Source organism: Meleagris gallopavo, chromosome 24 (assembly GCF_905368555.1).
Source record: "Meleagris gallopavo chromosome 24, MGAL_WU_HG_1.1, whole genome shotgun sequence".
Taxonomy (NCBI): Eukaryota; Metazoa; Chordata; class Aves; order Galliformes; family Phasianidae; genus Meleagris; species Meleagris gallopavo.
In genome coordinates this window covers 248,791-266,555 of record NC_139427.1, presented here as the reverse complement: position 1 = coordinate 266,555, position 17,765 = coordinate 248,791, and the positions used below count along the sequence as shown (strand labels likewise).

Here is a 17,765-nt window from a genome sequence, read left to right as displayed (position 1 = left end):
GAGGTGGTGGGGTCACCATCCTTGGGGGTGCTCAAGAACTGTGGAGATGTGGCACTGAAGGACGTGGTTAGTGGCATGGTGGGGTGGGTCATGGTTGGACCAGATGATCTTAGAGGTCTTTTCCAACATTCCTGGTTCTGTGATCTAGTCGTGAGGCCTGGGAAACATTTAGGGAGATGTTTCTCCATCAGGTCCAGGAGAAACATTGTGAGCATGTGGGCTGGAAATGCCACACGCTCTTTTCTGTGCAGATCAAAAGTGTGAAGAGGCAAATAATTCCTCTGCGGCCCACGGCAAAGCATGATGACGTGGGAAGGCTTGGCTGCAGCTCAGAATGCTGCGATTAGGACAAGTGCACGTTAATTTAGTATAAACTGTGCATTCCCCCATTTCCGTTGCAGATAGGCAAAATAGCTGCTATCAAACCACAGCTGTTTCTGAGGAGCTGAGTAACTTCTTTGAAGATATTCTGCCCATTAAAATGTGGAGTGTTTACAGTGGTCATATTTAAAAGATAGACTTTCCAATGGAGGTCAGGTGGCCTGGAAATTCCTAAGTGCATGGGGGGAGCGAGCAGCTTCCAAGAGCAGCATGGGCATCATGTGAGCTGATGGTGCTCCTGGGTTCTGTGGGATAAGGAGGGTTTTCTTTTTTAAGAAAAAAAAAGTGTTTTGGTTTGTTGGTTTTTTGTGTTGTTTTTTTTTTTTTTTTTTTTTTTGGAGAGAGAGAGAGCAATGGGTTTAGAGAAGCATGGGTCTGCCCATGACTGACATATAGAAACTTTGCAGCCCATCTCTCCACTCAAAGGCTGAACGTTGGCCATGTCCAAGTCCTGCTCTGGATGTAATGCGCTTCCAGGTCTTCTGCTGTAGACAGCAGGACATGAGGTCTCCAAAAACTGACTGACGTATGACCTGTGTTTCAGAGCTGCTACCGTCACATAAAAATACATTATTTTTATTTACAAGAGAATAAATAATAATCCCTGTATACAGATCAATCTTGTCCTGGGCATCATGGAGTTAGGAAGTTGCATCATCGAAAAGGCTTTTTCAGCCCCTTAGCCATCACGTTGCACAGCCACAGGGCATAAGAGCATCCCCTACAAGACAATGGGAAGGCTTGTGAGATAGCCTACAAAACACCCGTGGGATTTTTTTTTCTCTATAAGAAAGAAACTTCCAAATTAAAGCAAGTAAACCCACAGATCTGAATGCACCTCAATCTACTAAAACATAGAATTATAAGGGTTGGAAAAGACCTCTAAGATCCCAAGTCCAACCCAACCCATCCCCACCATACCCAGCAACCATGTCCCTAAGTGTCACATCTCCAGCACCTTGCTGGGCGATAAGTATCAATGCATCACCACTCTTTCTAAGGTTTTTTTTCCTATATCGTGCATTATGGAGCAGAGATGTGACATCTTATATGACATATTTTAGCCCTGCTCTTATTGTCTAGCATTCTTTGCACTATAGCAAAAATCTGTTTTGCTTTTCTTTGGGATTTATTGCATTCATTTAGTAATTCACTTTGTATCCTGGCATTTAGTAGGCGTGAGAGGCAAGAAAGTAAAATTATCCTTCCCACACTCTTCCTCTGGATCCCAAGCCAGTCATGCTTATGCTGACTTGTCCCCTCATATTTTATCAAAATCACATTTTTGGCATGATAGTAACTTTCCTTTTTTGGCTTGGCTACTGCAGAAAATAGCAAGTTGCAGTGGGAGGCGAGGTAGACGTGTGGGAAATGTGTCCAGCCATTCTTTAGGATGGCTTGTGTAAAGGAAAGGAAAGCAGTGAGAACATGTTGTTCTCTCCAGGAATGAGAGAGCATTGTATGTCCTTCCTGCACATACATGATACCTCCAAAGCAAGTTGATTTTAAGAAGTCAGCTCTTAATTTCAGCCAAATACACAGCCTGAGTGATGCAAACTTGGATGCAGTTTTCCTAACTGTTAGGCTCAACCTTCAGCAAACAGCAAATCCATCAAGATGAAAACCCCAATAAGCAGGGAGCTCAGCAAGGAGGCAGCATCTTATTTACCTCTCACTCTGTGAGGAGGCTTCCAAAAAAGCCATTTTTCATGCATAGCCCTGCCCAAAAGGGTGCCTAGGTGCCATCAACACCTTCTGAAAATTTGCTTTATCGCACATAAAAACACAACGTGATATTTCAGCCCTCTTCACACCACACACTGTTAACAGGAACTGGGAACAGAGGGACGTTCCTTTAATGTCGTCAGCTGGCCGTGATGCTGTTTGCCACGTCCAGGGAGATATTTCCAAATGAGAGCATTTTGGAAGCAGCCAGAGAGGTGGGGACAGGCTTTGACCTCTTGTTAAAGAAGTTGAGATTGATTTGGCATCTGCTTCCCAAGCATGTGAGACAGTGATTTTTTGCTTTCTTTCCACAGTAGTGTTGGCTTGTCTCCTTCCTCAGCTTCCTCAGTGACAAGGACCAAGCACCCCAAGCACAGTTAGAATCATAGGAAAAGTAGAATCACAGAATGACTTGGGTTGGAAGGGACCTCAAAGATCCTCCAGTTCCAACCCCACTGACACGGGCTGGGTTGCCAACCACTAAATCAGGCACCTGATCAGGTTGCCCCATCCAGCCTGGCCTTGAGCGCCTCCAGGGATGGGTATCCACATCCCTTGAGCTGTTCCCAACACAACAGCTTCAAACAATACCTGTGAGCAAAATGCCAACTGTCCGTGGAAACTGTGGTGCTTCCACACACATAGGTGGAGTGGGAGAATCCTTATCTCTCACTGACTTGTTCCTATCCAGTGTGAACAAGTCTGAAATGTGGATAAATAGCATTTACATGCTGCACAGTATACAGGCTTACAAACTCATTGTTGCCATGGGACTGGATCTTTCCCCTAGCTGGCAGTGGGAGGAAGTTGGCTTAGGGTCAAGGATAGCACAAGAAGTTACAAAAAAGCTCCAGGAGATTAAATTGCTGTCATCCACTCTGACTTGCTTCTGTTCACTCAAATATAAAGCTTTGCTAATAATGGCAAGTGGAATTGCTTTTAGGAATAAATCATAGAGAAGCCTCTGTTCCATTATATCAGGATACTCAGAAATCCTATGCAGGAACACCAACCAAGGCAAAGCCCCCTGGCATCCCATCAAAACATGGAGCCATGGCCATCTACACTGTCTTTTTAGGACATTGACGTCGAGCTCAAGAGATTAGAATGCTTTTTGCTTGACCTTCCACATACCATAGCAGTCCATCCATTTAAGGTCCCTGCCAACCAAAGCCATTCTATGAATCTGTGACCCTATTTTATCTTGCATGTCAGTGAGCAAGGAGCCCATTGCCATAAAGCTGAGCCTGCACCAGTGCAAGTCTTGCAGTGCCTTGGCCAGGAGAGGCAAAGAAGGTTGCAGCAGATGCTCAACGTTTGAGTCAAAATCATGAGTTCTTCTGCCTTGACAAAAGTCAAGCCATTGGGACCACAGATTTTTGTTTTCCAACACAGAAGTCTTTGAAGATGTTTGCACCATACAGAACCAGAGCCAGACTTGCAAGTCTTGGATCCCAACATCTATAAATATTTGGAATAAAAACTAGATTGCCAGACTTGCCAGACAACCCTTCCTACCTGTCCTGGAGCTCGTTAGCCCCCCCAGGCTGTGTCAGGAGATGCATGCTCAGTTAAGCAAAGCCTGTTAGCTTATAGCTCAGGCCACTTTGCTTATCTCTATTGCACTAATAAGGGTGGACAGAGGAAGCACAAGACATGCAATTTATATTATTAGTCTAAATCTGTTGTCAGGCATTGATTGGCAAAGGAGGGTGAAAAAAAGCAATGGAAGCTGGAGAAATCCCAGGGAGAAAGCTGAGTGTATCACTGCTTTTCCAGCAAGAATGATTTCAAAATTGATGCAAGCCTATAAATGAAATTCTAAATAGGAATTTGGACTGAAGTGGTGCCGTGCTACTTTGTGCCTACTCCAGCAGCAACCAGCTGGTGTAAGCCAAAATAAACCACTGCAATGTCTCCACTGCTAGATCAGCCCTTGGGTCCCCTAAATGTGCCTCAGCTTCCCATGGACTCCCACTCCCATTTTTGGAGGAGTTTAAATTGGGATCTCCCAAGGTAGATCTGGTGCAGAGCAAGCACAGCAAACAATAATAAGTATAATAATAATAAGTAGAAATGCTAGGAAGGAATCATTTTTCCTGCAGAAGATATTCGCTCTGCACAGCTCAGCTGGGTAACAGTCCAGGCCATAGGGCACCCTGTATCAGCATCCAAAGCCAAACATCTAAAATCTGGCAATGGTATAGGCATATCCAGTATTGCACGACAATTAGTTTCGTTTTCCCACCTTTGCATTTCAACTCTGCCTGATTAGTCCAGTGGTGACAGCTCAGGAAATGGATTCCACCAAATCTCACAACGACTGATCTGAAATGCTCTAATCTCTGGGGCGATAAGGAGTTGCTATAGCAAAGCCAACATAAACCTGAGTGCTGTGGAAGGTTGGGTTGTTGTTTAGCCTCTGTTGCTAGTTAGCAAGCTGTGCTTGATTCCAGGGACCACCCTGTGTTTAAACCTTCTCACTTCACACGTATCTTTTCAGCACCATCCTGGACAGCATCAGCTGCACGGAGCTGAAGGACGTTGGGAGCTCTGCATCACATTGAGCATCCCTTGGCCCAAAGTCACTGCGGGCAGTAGCTCCTGCAAAATGTGGTTGTGCTGATGTTGGATTCATGGTATGCATCTGCTCCTTTAAAATAAAACACCGCATATTGTTTTCGTTGGTCCTATCTCATAGAAAATTTGTAGTACTTGGAGCTAGGGAGAAAAAAAAATGCACTTATTTTCCAGAAGCGTTGCTCTGTGTCACGGAAACCCATTCCTCTCATATCATTTCCTTTATTGCAACCATGTTGATTGCTTTTATCCCCCATATTTCCTTTGTTTACTTAAAAAATGCAATCAAAGGTCCCGCAAAGCCCTTGCAATGCTGAGCAGGGGGCTGATCAATTTGCCTTGCACACAGAATCATGTTGGGCACACATCCAGCAGTGTTAAACAAACATGCTAATTTCCTATTCCCAATATATGCTCATTTAGTTGGATGTGATTTATCACCCCTGGCGATATATTATTACAGTGCATACATTAACAAGTCTATTTCTGAGTTTGTCCTTTCCAAAAAGTAGCTCCATTTGCACGGTAATGCAGCTGTGTCCTGAAAGGTTTTGTTAGCAATCTGCTCAGTGGACGGGGCTGGATGCAGAAAACTCACAGGTCATTGCTGGCTGAAATTCTGCTTTTTCTGATGCCCAAAGTGAGGCAGTACAGTCAGTTGGCATGCATCTAGCATGCACCTGAAAGCAAACGTGCTTCGTTGCTGCAGGAGCTCTTAGCAAGACCTCAGCATGTACCACCGTCCACTATTCATCTTCTTGACAAGGATATGAAAAGGTGGAGTTTTTCCTCTGTTTCCATCCAGGAAAAGCAGCAGTAACTCTAACAGCTGCTCTTTCCACCACTTTTGATTGTGTTTCCCCAGCAAGATGCTCCTGTGCACGCACAGCAGGCAACTACGTGCCTCACGTCCTACGCCCCAGGGAACAGCTTGCAGCAATGCAGCCTTAGGAAACACGTCTGGTCTGAGGAAAAGTGGGTGGGCAGTGCTGAGGGTCATGAGGAAGAGCAAAGCAATGGGTGGATGAAGGAAAGAGAGGCAGGGCACTCAGCAGCTAGATTTGTTCCCAAGGTCTTGAGGTCATTTGGAAGCTTCTCCTTCTATTGGGACGTGCAAGTGAGATGTAACCCTGACAAACCTGCCTGCCCACTGGAAATTACTGGCATTAGGCTTTACAGAAAGAGAGGATCTCTGCTTTCTTTGTTTTTTTTTTTTGTTTGTTTTTTTTTTTTGTTTTGTTTTGTTTTGTTTTTTCATTTTTTTCTCCCTTTCATTGGGCTTGGAGTGCAAAGCATAGAATCATAGAATCGTTAAGGTTGGAAAATGCAACTAAGATCATCAAGTTCAACTGTCAACCCATCACAGGATGGCTTAGGTTGGAAGGGACCTTAAAGATCATTGACTTCCAACCCCTGTGGCTTTTTCTTTTCATTGAAAATATGATTTTAAGAAAGCTCAACACAGCAGAAGTTTTAATAGTCTGTTTTCAGTAGGAATGTTAGGCCACAAACTCAAGTCCTCATTGGGTTATGACTGTGCCAATGCCATGAGTGCCTTGCACGGCAGCTTGTTAACTCGTGGCCATAAATCAGTTTTATTATGGCTGAAGGAGGTTCAGGATGTGTGTATTTGGGCTTTCATCTGTCTGCATTTAGACATCTACACTCTAGAAATGAGAGAAAAACCACATTATTTCTACCTTAGTCTTAGAAGTTTAGGGCAAAGCATGGGCCAACACTTGAGGCTCTCTGCAGCAATACCACTTCCTTGACTGCTCTTCACTCCTGATATTGCCTGTGCCAGAAATGCACATCTCCATCCAAAATGCCTGAGCCCAGCACTAATATTCAACAATAATATGCTCCATATAATAAACTTCTTCTTCCAAGGGGTGTTGATAAGAATTTCCATTTTTAGTCGAGGGCAAACAAGCCATTCTGCCTTTATTTGTTGCTGTTGTAATTGAAGAAGGAGCAGAAGCTAATTTTGTAACTTTTCCTGTAAATAGTGCATTAATGAAGACAGATGGGTCAGCAATATAAACAAAACCTCTATCTCAAGCTAGTTTTGTTCTGGCTTTGTTTCCCAGCATAGTAAGCAACCCACCACCACCCCAGTTCCCATCCTATTAACAGTGTTTGCACTCCAAATGTTGAACTGGGTTATAAGGAAGTTTAAATTAACCCTGGGCTGTAGTTCTTCAAATTCTTGAAGCAGATGTTCAAGTGCCAGGAAATCCTCCTTCTCTTTCTTTTTTTTTACTGTTTTGTTCTGTTTTGTTTTTTTAATAAGTGATAGATTTTGTTGGCGTTTGACTTGGGCTGAGGTCAGAAAATACTTCACTGAATCTCTTCCGTTGGGCTGGTAGGTAATCGAGGCACCGAAATGCCAATGTAAAATGGGCAGTGCAGTATCTAGAGGTAGGGAGAAGAAGATGGGAGTAGGCTTTGGCTGCAGCTTTTGATTGCTTTGGGAGATGGTTTTTCCTAAGTGATCTGAATTTTGGGGAGACTGAACCTCATGACTTTTGCTCCAAAGGTGCTCCAAAGATCAATGGGCATTGGGAAGAGTTATAGGGTTAAAAAGGTCATGAAAATGTTGAAGAAGTTTGGTTCCACATGCAGAGAGCTTAAGATAGGGATCATATCGATATTATATAGGTCATAAATGAAAGGAAGAGCACATTACTACTTAACGTGAAAAATAAATGCTTTTAGAAACAGAAGTCATGGTGCAAACGTGGATGAAGAGGAGGAGGAGGAGGAAGGAAAGACTAAAGAAACAAAGAAAAAGAAAGCATGCACTAGAATACTCTTTCAGGGACTTGTCACCGATTTCCCCAGCACGTACAGCTTGATAGCACTGGCTCTTGTCATGCTCTCACCATGTTATTTGTGAGTGTCATATCTATACAGACAGGTTTGTTGAAAGCCAAGTACTTCTGATTTCGCAGCCTTAATTTACTACTTAAGGAAAACACTTTATAAAACAAGTCTTCCAATTTTTCTGTGCTATTTTGCTTTATCTCTGCTGTCTAACTCCAGTAAATGTCTTTGCCTGTTTATTTTCAAAGGTAAAGTCAAGGTAAGGTTTTGCTAACAAAGCAGGGATGCAGGAATGCCTAACAGGCAGACATTAATAAATGAAATACTGTTCTCAATTGTTCTCATATCTGATTATGAAAAGCATAGTTGCAGCTGAAGGATTCAAGAGATGCTTAGTTTCCTCCTGAAATAACATAATACCCAGGTATTATCTCATGCTTCACCAGTTTGCAACACAACTTCTGTTTGAAATCACCAATCATAAAATCATTTGAGTCGGGAGGAACCTTTAAAGGTCGTCTCATCCAATCCATGCTTGTTTTATTACAAAGAAAAGTTGCTAATCCCAAAAGGTGGGCTGGCATGTAATGCTACACAGGTACTGTAGATATATCTGCCGATTTCTACTTGTGAATATTCATATGTGCAGATTTAATTACTGATAGAGCTACATGTCTACCCAGACTAGCACTGCAGTGCTCCTGTATCTCATCTCCTCTATTAGAGCAATAAGAGAGTGTGAAGGCAGCCACTCTGATATGCTGTGTGGTCACTTGGAAACGTATAATGGTAGAGGGTGGTTCTACTGGGTCATATATTGTTTCTAAGGCACAGATCCTCTTAATTGGTGAGCAGAAGTGTTGGTGCTGTTCGATAAAGGACAGCAGTGCAGAAACATGTTGTGTGGATCGCTGCCACAGGAACAGTTGCAGAGAAGAGCCGATAAAAGCAAATGTCGGATTATCTCCCTAATGCTGGATTATCACTCCTAACAAGGTGAATGGTTTGTCCTGGCAAATGGCTTCATAAGAATTGAGGAGAGTTTTGAAAGGATTTGCGTGGTGACACTTCAACCGTTGGCCGCGGCGGTTCATGTCAGCAGAGGGAGATATCACACCTCCCGTGAATTCCTGCAGCGTGCCATTAAGGACAGACTGAGATTGCAGTGTGGCTGTAAGGAAAGGCCCGAGAGCAGGGCCAGCTACACTGGGAGGAGTGAAGCAGTACAGACCCATGGCCCAACTTGCTGCTGGAACCACGCAGTGGTCATGGAGTGGGCAACACCGTATGCTCACCAGAATGCTGTTTGAATAAACCACTGGGGTGAATAGTTCTGTAAGCAGTGGAGATAGCCACGGGGTACACTATTTACAAGCATCTAGGGCAGAAAAACATTGTCAGTCCCAATCTCCACACAGCACAACTCAACAGAGAGAGTCCACATCCAGGAGGGTTGGTACAAGGTTTTATCCAAGTGGGGTTACATACAAGCACAAAAATAAAACATTCTGTATTCTACATTATATTACAAAGGCAGGCAGTCAATAAATAGATCAATAAATTATGGGAAGCACAGAAGAGTATGTGTGAAAATAGGTGAGACTGGTTTTAGTTGGTGCATGATAAAGTCTTTTGTGTTCATTCCCATGAAGTGTTAGAGTGATTCTTTCAAAGGCCCTTATCAGTTCCAGTGAAGATAACTTTCTCTTAAAAGTGTAAAACAGAGGCAGGGACAGTACAGTAGGCTCTGGTGCAGGCTAAAGAGTCAGCGTCACTTACACTTTCCCAAGAATCTGACAAATTTGCAGCTTAGTATAAATAAAGTGACGGGTCTATTGTTTCTCAGCTCCGACACCTCCTTATCACTGCGATTTGTTGCAGAAGAGTGGCGGAAACGTTGGCATGTGACTCCATCATATATCATTTAAGGGGGGGCAGTACCTTTATGAATTGACAACTTCAGCACAGACATAAAGGAAAGATCCTCTCTATCTAGCTGGCACAATGGGGTTTCCTTTTCTGTCTATTTCTATGCAGACTAAATGCAATGCTATTCGGCCCTTTGAATTGGGTAATGTGGATGTATAGGACATAACTTACTGGACTGGCTGGGGGGGACCAGTTTCTAAGCTGGTATAAACTGGTACCATTCTAAATCTTTTGTTGGGATTTCAGAGCTACGGAGAAAAATTTTCAAAGAAATATCTGAGCATGTAAAGATCTTTATAAAGATTTTACACTACAACTAGGCATGTATTGCCCGTGGCTTCAGTCGCTCTGGAAATCCCTACAGACACCATTCACCATTTACAAAGCACAAAAAGATGCCTTTATTCCTGTGAATTTGAATGTGCCCCTTCTAGCATGAAGAGCCCACCCAAACAATCCAGTGATCTGCTCTATGCTCAGATATGAAGAGAGATGGTCATAATTTGAACAGAATAGCAAGAAGCAAGAAACAGAACAAAATATACATTCCCTACGGTCATATGACTTGCCAATTCCCTGTGACAGGAAACATACAATTATCTGTACATGCCTCATTAAATAACCTTATTAAATAGGAAATCCAAAATGTACAAATTTACAGACTGAATCATTAAATACTTCCCTTGGGCACTCCCCTGTGCATGTGTTCCCTGCTACTATCTGCAGCCACACTCTGATACTACCATGCCTTCGTATTTGAACTTGTAGGTGACCACCCCTGCATCCATGTAGAGAATTGAGATAGGATCGAGTTTGGTGGGCACACAGCAGGCCTTGGAGGCTTTCTGGGGATTCTTCAAGTGAACCAAAGTCTGGACAATGGCATGTTTTGTTGGGGTGACGTGCTCTGTTAAGGGGTAGGCGCATACTCCATGGCACTCGTAAGCTTCATATCCTGCTGGAGCAATGATCCAGGAATCCCAGCCAATCTCCTTGAAATCTATGTAGAGTGGAGTCTTTTTGCAGTAGTTGCCTTTTGCGTTCCTTCGGATTCGAGCAGTAGAGTCATAAATGATGTTGGAACGCATCTGGAGCAGAGCCTCCTCACCAGGGTGTCCGTGGAAGTTGCCAACCTCCAGGTTCTCCAAGTCCAGGAGCTGCTCATGGTCTATCATTTCGTTCAGCTCTTGCTTCTCCTCTTTCTTGTCATTGCTTTGGTCATCAGAGAACACAATCAACAGGGGCACGTGCTTAGCCTCAGAGTTGATGTCGATATCGAGTTTTCCCTCTCCATTCTGCTCCTCCCCTTCCCTGCTCTCAATGTGAACCTCCAGCCGGTGCGTGGTCAGCCCTGCCCTTCGCCAGCGCCTGATGGCTTCGGTCACCTCGAAGCTCTCCCACTCGCTGCTTGTGCCATAGATCTGTCTGGATGCCAGTGCCACGATCTTTCTTTCTTCTCCTACCCCCATGTGGTCATTTTCCAGCACTTCAAAAATGGTGACCTTTCGGTCGAGCCCGTCATAAAGCATTTGGTCCCTCTCCACCAAGGTGTAGAGCCTCAGCTCCGCCATGGTGATTTCTTCATGATGAGGGATGGAGACATTGAACAGAAGGGGATATTTCCGAACTCCTATGACACCAACAGGGTGGGAAGCAAGGTCTGGAAATAACAAAAATCAGATGTTTTAGAATGGTCAATATACCCAATAACACATGCACTGAAGTTCACCTGACATGTTTTGCATTGCATGGTTTCAGTCCAACAGTTTCAGGAGAGTGTTATCTCCATTGTCCTTGGATAAAAAGCCCACAACTTTATTATAGATATCTAAGGACAGTGAGATCCCACATAAAATAAAGACTGTAAATCTGGATGTAAGGGTTTTCTTACTACTTTCATGGCTTCAAGGGCTTCCTAGTTACCTGGAAGGACTACGTGTTAAAGATGTGTGGTCTGATACCAAAATGAAATAGCTTCTCAGTAATTATTAAAAAAATGAGACAAAAACAGTCAGCGTAGCAAAGGAAGGGAAGAAAGATATAGCACTGGAGTGAACATGAGATAGATGACACATAGGCTGCATATGCAAGAATAACAGTCTCTAACTGTGTCTGCTGTGTGTTTTCGTGCTAGCAAGTATTTCCTCCTGCTGAAACATCCTCAGCAATGCAGAGCACCTGGCATGACAGGAGGAAAAGTTGCCTGAGAAGCTGTAAAGGCTCCAGGTTAGGAAGAGCAGGCAGTGAACATCCAGTGTGAGCCATCAGTCAATAGGAATGCTGCCACAGAGTCAGTGAGTTTCAGGCGAGCAGTCAGACAGCTGTGCTCAGGCACTTTTGGCAGCTTTGGTTAATAAAACATATAAGAAACACACAATATCTGCTTGTCATTCAGGCTGTCTGTCCTGCCTGCGTTGCTTGTTTATACATAGCAGTATGCATTTCTTCATGCAATGTAGGAGTCTTGCAATCCTAATGATTGTATATTTGTTACTGAATTACTATGCTGTCTACTTGTAACTTTGAAGACAGACATAAAGACTACGTGTAAACTTTCTGCAGAAGCAAACTGCTTGGGACCTGTTATTATCTTCATCTCTGACTCCTCCAATTTTGATATCTTTGTAGAAAAGGGACACTGATTAAACTGCAAGTATTGGCCAAACTCCATCCATGCACTTAAGCAAGCAGCTCACTTAAGCACACGAATTTTCCTTGGCCATGAAGTAGGTTTTGAGGCGCCTGCCTTTCTTCTTTTTTCTATTTTTTTTCTGCTTTAACAATTCCATCGGTTCATAAATTAAAAAAGAAGGAGCTTGCATCTCTCTACCCATCAATTGATAAGACGGGAGCTGATTATATTCCACACAGCACCAGCATAGGAGTGCTGAGAGGTGAAAAACACTGCTATTCAAGCACAGGGATGCTTAGCCATGATCTGAATGATCTGAGTGGTCTTGTCCAACCTTAATGATTCTGTGAGATGCCACAGAATGAAGAAATATCACCTGACCATTCAGAAAACAGGCACAAGGAATTCACTACACCACGGCTATGTGATATGTGACAAGCTGGGTCAGCACTAACACAGCAAGAAAAGTGTTCATTTCTAAGTCAAGATGTGACTTTGCACTTCAACTACAAAGTCCATGGGCTGAGAGACCTTCCTGCTACCGGTACATCCCTGGCAGGGTTGGGAAGGGTGAACTGAAATCCATAGGAAAATAGAAATTTCCTGAGGACTTTCACTGATAGAGCACTGCTTTGTTCTGTTTGCAACAGAGCATTATACTCAGACCTATTTCCAGCCGAGCCTCATGTTGCATTTCTATAATCTCTTTATAGCAATTACAAATTTAATAAAGGACTTAATGAATGTCAATGAAACTACCATTACCACCAATTTTCAGGTGAGCAAAAAAAGTCTGTTTCTACTGCCTTGAAGGTTACATGTAATTAATTTCTATATTAAAAGAGAGTGATTTTGGCATGAAATGGCTGATTGTTCATTTCATGCATTTTAAAGACATAAAGAAAACCCAAACAATTGTATAAGCATGTGCTTGTGAAGCTGTGTTAACATCAGTAGCCCCACTCAGAGGTGAGAGGAAAACCAAAATGATGGAAAGTTACACCAAATTTGCCCCATCTCAGTACATAATTTTTGCAGTGATGAAGAAGATATGGAACATCACACAGAAGGGCACAGAGCTGTGAACCCTGCTCTTAATATTGGCAAAAAGATCCATTTGTTCCATTTTTGCTCATTTTGCCAGTGGGATGATTCCAGATTTACGTCACTAAACCACACTGTGTTGTATTGGTTGGCATCATGTACTCAACAAATTTCATTGTGTTCATTTCTCCTGCACAGTGCACAGTGAGAAAAGAACAACAGGCATTCCTGCATATGTCTGCATTTATACTGAGATGAGTAACTGTTCACCCATGGGTCTAGCTGGTTTGCCATCAACCATTCAATAAATTCTCCCACTCTGGAGGAAAGGACATGTAAAGGAGATTTAAATCACAAACCAGAAACACATTGCCAATAAAGAGTATGCAGGCCTGGCAGGACTGAGCAGAGTGATAAAAATGCAATAATGGCTGTTATACATTGCATAGGGTAGCGTGGAGAAGTCTTGCAGCAATTTGAATAGTTGCACGTATCTCTAAAGAGCTAAAAAGAATGGAAACACTTGTACTTGCCAAGTGGAATGACTGGTATTTGAAAACGATCAGTTGAAAAATATTTTTAACACAAATCCCACATTGGTGCAAATGACTGTTAAGAAACTGTTGAATGTTATCACTGAAACTTATCTTGTCTTTGCTGAAATGAGGGGAAATGTTGAAACAGAAACATAGGGAACTATGTAAGGTCATGAATAAGCTTCCTTTTTCTAATATAATTTTTAACATGAAATATCCTATTTCTCAAAAAAAAAGTTAAGTGTGATACAAAATTCTACTTATTGTCTAGACCGTGCTCAGATATCAAAGGAAGAAAATGTTACAAATCCCATGGGGATCAAAAGTGGGAGGCTATTATCAGAAACCCACATCTTGTTTCACTCACAATCAGGAAATACTGCAACTTTGAACAATACGTAAAATGATTTCTTGCCTTAAATTCAAATAATACTATGAATTTCCATTTGAAAACCAGCCAGATAATAGCAAACAAGTGTCATTCTGGGGACAATGAAAACAATGCACTCAAATTATTCTCTTAAACACAAGAGGAATATCACATTTCGCTGAAAACTTGCAATCTCAAAAGCAAAGGACAAGGGGTCCATCTCATAGCAAGCGACATTAGTACAAGCAGTATTAACTGTCTGTTGCTAACGGTGCTCTCACTGAAGGCCTTTACTCCCTGTTGTCTGCTCAATGCCTGCTTGACTCTGTACGTACATACATACTTCACGTTGACTACAAGGGTGAGCATTTCTAGAGATGCACGTATCTTACCTTCATTTTTGAAGCTCCTAATGATATTTGCAGACGGCATAGATGTCCTATCAGTGGCAAACTTGTTGTACAGCTCTAGCATGTACTCTGGTGGGTCCACTTTAGCTGATTCGTGCAGAGGAATGTCGGAGAGGTTCAACGTCTTCAGGAACTCGTTCTTCATATTCTGAAGCAACGTGTTGAAATCAACGCCGTCCTGCTCGGACAGGAATTCATCGAAAAGAGGCTCGCCTTCCTCCAAGGAAGAGTGCTCCAAGCTCAGGATGGGACTGCAAGCGGCAAGGTGAACCAAGAGGCAGAGGCCAGCCCACAGCTGGAGGACTACGGAATCCATGGCTTCGCTCTGGCCTCTGACCACCCTCAACAAGCTCTAGCTCTCGTGTGGGCTAAGTGGCGGTTTTATCCCCTTGTGTCACAGAGAGATGACAAGTTTGGATTGAAACTTGTGATCCGTCCTCTCTCCCTTCCCCCTCCCCAAAGCCAGGTCTCAGTAATTGGAGAGGGCTTGCTCTCTTCTATGGTCGCCTTGCCTCTCTTATCTCGTGTAGTGTAAGCTGTTCACCAGATTTGTTGCTATCTTGCAATCCCCTTTCCCTTAATGAGCTTTTTGTAAACATTCTGCTCTAGGACACGAGAAGATAGGACAAGTTTCTCCTTGGAGAGGAACTGCTCTTTCTTTCTGCCTCCTCCAGCGTGTGTGAACAATTCCATCCATGCAGATATAGAGGAAACATAAATTTGATAGAGCTTCTACTGAAATCTACGAATTTTGCAGCAAGGACAAAGAATAATTCCTTCAGTGTGATCTGAACATTAGCACGGGTTGAGTGCTGGTGCTCAATGCTGTGTGCCATACAAGCGCTCAGAAACAGAAAGAGTGAAGAAAATCTTCACTTCCTTTCATATCTTATATACTGAGCAGGTAAGAACTTGTAGTAATTCTTGATTTAGTTGTTGGAGAGTTTCCCTTTGCAAGCAGTAAGAGCTTTACCCAAAGAGCAAATCTAAACTGATCTGCTGATTTTTGCAAATCCTTCTTTTCCATTGTGGCTAAGCATATCCAGGGATTTGTTGCTTCATCTCTGCAACTTTCTTTCTTCACAGATACTCAGAATCTTCTTCAATATCTACCATATCTTTCTTCTTCAAGACCCATCACTCTCACAAATAGCCTCAACTCCAGTTGAAAGATTAATACTCAACCCATGTCTGTTTAAATTTCTCCTATGTTTGTTTGTTTGTTTGTTTTGTAATTATCAATATCTTTGTGAAAATAACACGCGGTATTGATGTCACGGACATCAGTATGGCCTTTAACATTGTTTCATTCATCTTTTCCCCTTATAAATATGGGAAATTGATAAGAAAAGCAGAACAATTTATCAAGGTTACTACTGCACTACATTGGAAGGAGATATTTGATATCTCTTCAGCCTTATCAAAGACTCATCTCTGAACAATGTGGCTTTCTGGAGCTAAGCTTAGAAAAACTTAGGGAAATTCTGGAGCTGAGGTCATTTATGTTAACCTAATAAGAAAAACACAATCTTCTTGCTTGTGATTCATCACCTGACTATGCTGAGCCAAGGTCCTATGGTCACAGGAAGGGAAATTAGCACTGAAATCTGTGAGAAGAGTGAGGGCACACAGTGCTCACTCTTCTGTAGCATAATTATTGGCTCCTGTAGAGGAAGTTCTTCCAGTTGACTTCTCATCAGCAATACATTTGCTGTAATACCTATATAAATGTTTTAAAGAGGTCTTTTTTTGTGTTTGAACATTATTTTCAGAAGTGCACTGACTTTATATACATAAATATATTCATTTTTCCATGAAGAATGTAAGCGTGCTGGAAGAGCTCCTGCTTTTTGGAAGGCAACAGGTGCTGCATCTTCTCAGCACTTAGAGCCTTATCCTTAGTGCTTGTCCATATCTGGTTTTTCTCCTCAGACAAGCATAAATAACAGCTTGAATGCAAAGGCAAAGGCATGCAGAGATATGCCTTTCAGAGCCTGTAGGCACTGGGATCTATAGCATTGCATGGCTTGATTCTTTCAAGGTTTAGGGCGGAAAGCTTTGCATTTAAAAGCAATTTTTGTGTATTTGTACCACTGATGTTTTTTAGCTCTCTCATGCTGGTGATTCTCAGAATTGTACCTGGCCATTAGAATCACAGAATCACAGAATCATTAAAATTGTAAAAGACCACTAAGATCATCTAGTCCAATCACCAACCCATCATCACCATGTCCACTAAACCATAAATTACGCATAGAGTCAACGTCTCCTCTCACTTCTGTTATTCCTGATGAACTGTTCCAGAGCCAGAAAGGTTTTTCCAGCTGCTCATGAGAAGCACAATTACTGCTCAGACATTCCAATTGTCCTTGTGTTTCTACTCTTGTTTTGATAACTCTGTGAACAACAGCATATTGAAGGGTAATTCAGCTAATGAAGAGGGAGTTTAATAGATAACAGATTTTAATTGTTATTAATTTTATAGCCTAAATGAACAGATTGACCAGAGAAGCTGTGGGGGCCCCATCCCTGGAGGTGTCCAAGGCCAGGCTGGATGAGGCCCTGTGCAGCCTGATCTGGTGGGAGGCACAAGCTCATGCCAGGCATTTGGAACCGGGTGAGTTTGAGTTTCCTTCCAATCCAAGCCATCCTGTGGTTCTGTGATTCTATGACCTTTAAGATCTCTCCCAGCCCAACCATCCTATGATTTATGGACTTTAATGACCCTTCCAACCCAAGCCATTCTATGATTCCATGATATGAAGATCCTCTGTTTTTAGGAATAAATGGCTCATTCAGGCAGGCAGAGTTTAGAAAGGTTTCTTGGCCTTGTGTTAATTTCCCCAGTGAACTTGCACTTGCACAATGGGAAAATGCAGCTAATGAAAACATAAGCCTCAGCACTGATCCCTACAGCATCAAGAACAGCACTCTGCACACGCAGGGCACTGTTTAGAGTCATAGAATCATTAAAGTTGGAAAAAAATACTAAGATCTTGAAGTTCAACCCCATGCCCGCTAACCATCTCACTCAGTGCCACATCTCCACAGTTCTGGAACATCTCCAGGGACTCCATCATCTTCCTGGGCAGCCTGTGCCAATGCATCACTGCAAAGAAGGTTAGCCTAAAACCCAACCTGAATCTCCCCTGCTGCAGCTTAAGGCCATCACCTCTTTTCCTATCACAAGCAACTTGGGAGAAGAAGTCTGCACCCATCTTACTACAGCCTCCTTTCAGGTTTAACTCATATCATGCTCTTTCTATTGGATCTGGCTTCTGGTGGAGGATTGGACACTGTCCATTCCTATGGCATGGTGAGAACCAGAGGGG

At 42.7% G+C, this 17,765-nt stretch overlaps 1 protein-coding gene across 1 annotated transcript; it reads right to left on the bottom strand.

Annotated features, from left to right (window-relative positions):
• Window positions 1–8,969: 8,969 nt before the first annotated feature.
• BMP10 (bone morphogenetic protein 10) lies at window positions 8,970–14,998 on the bottom strand. Its single transcript, XM_003212377.5, has 2 exons — window positions 14,416–14,998; window positions 8,970–11,101 (listed from the first exon to the last, which is right to left on the bottom strand). The coding sequence occupies exons 1-2, from the start codon at window positions 14,747–14,749 to the stop codon at window positions 10,158–10,160; spliced, it is 1,278 nt and encodes a 425-aa protein (XP_003212425.1). The 5' UTR covers window positions 14,750–14,998; the 3' UTR covers window positions 8,970–10,157.
• Window positions 14,999–17,765: the final 2,767 nt, after the last annotated feature.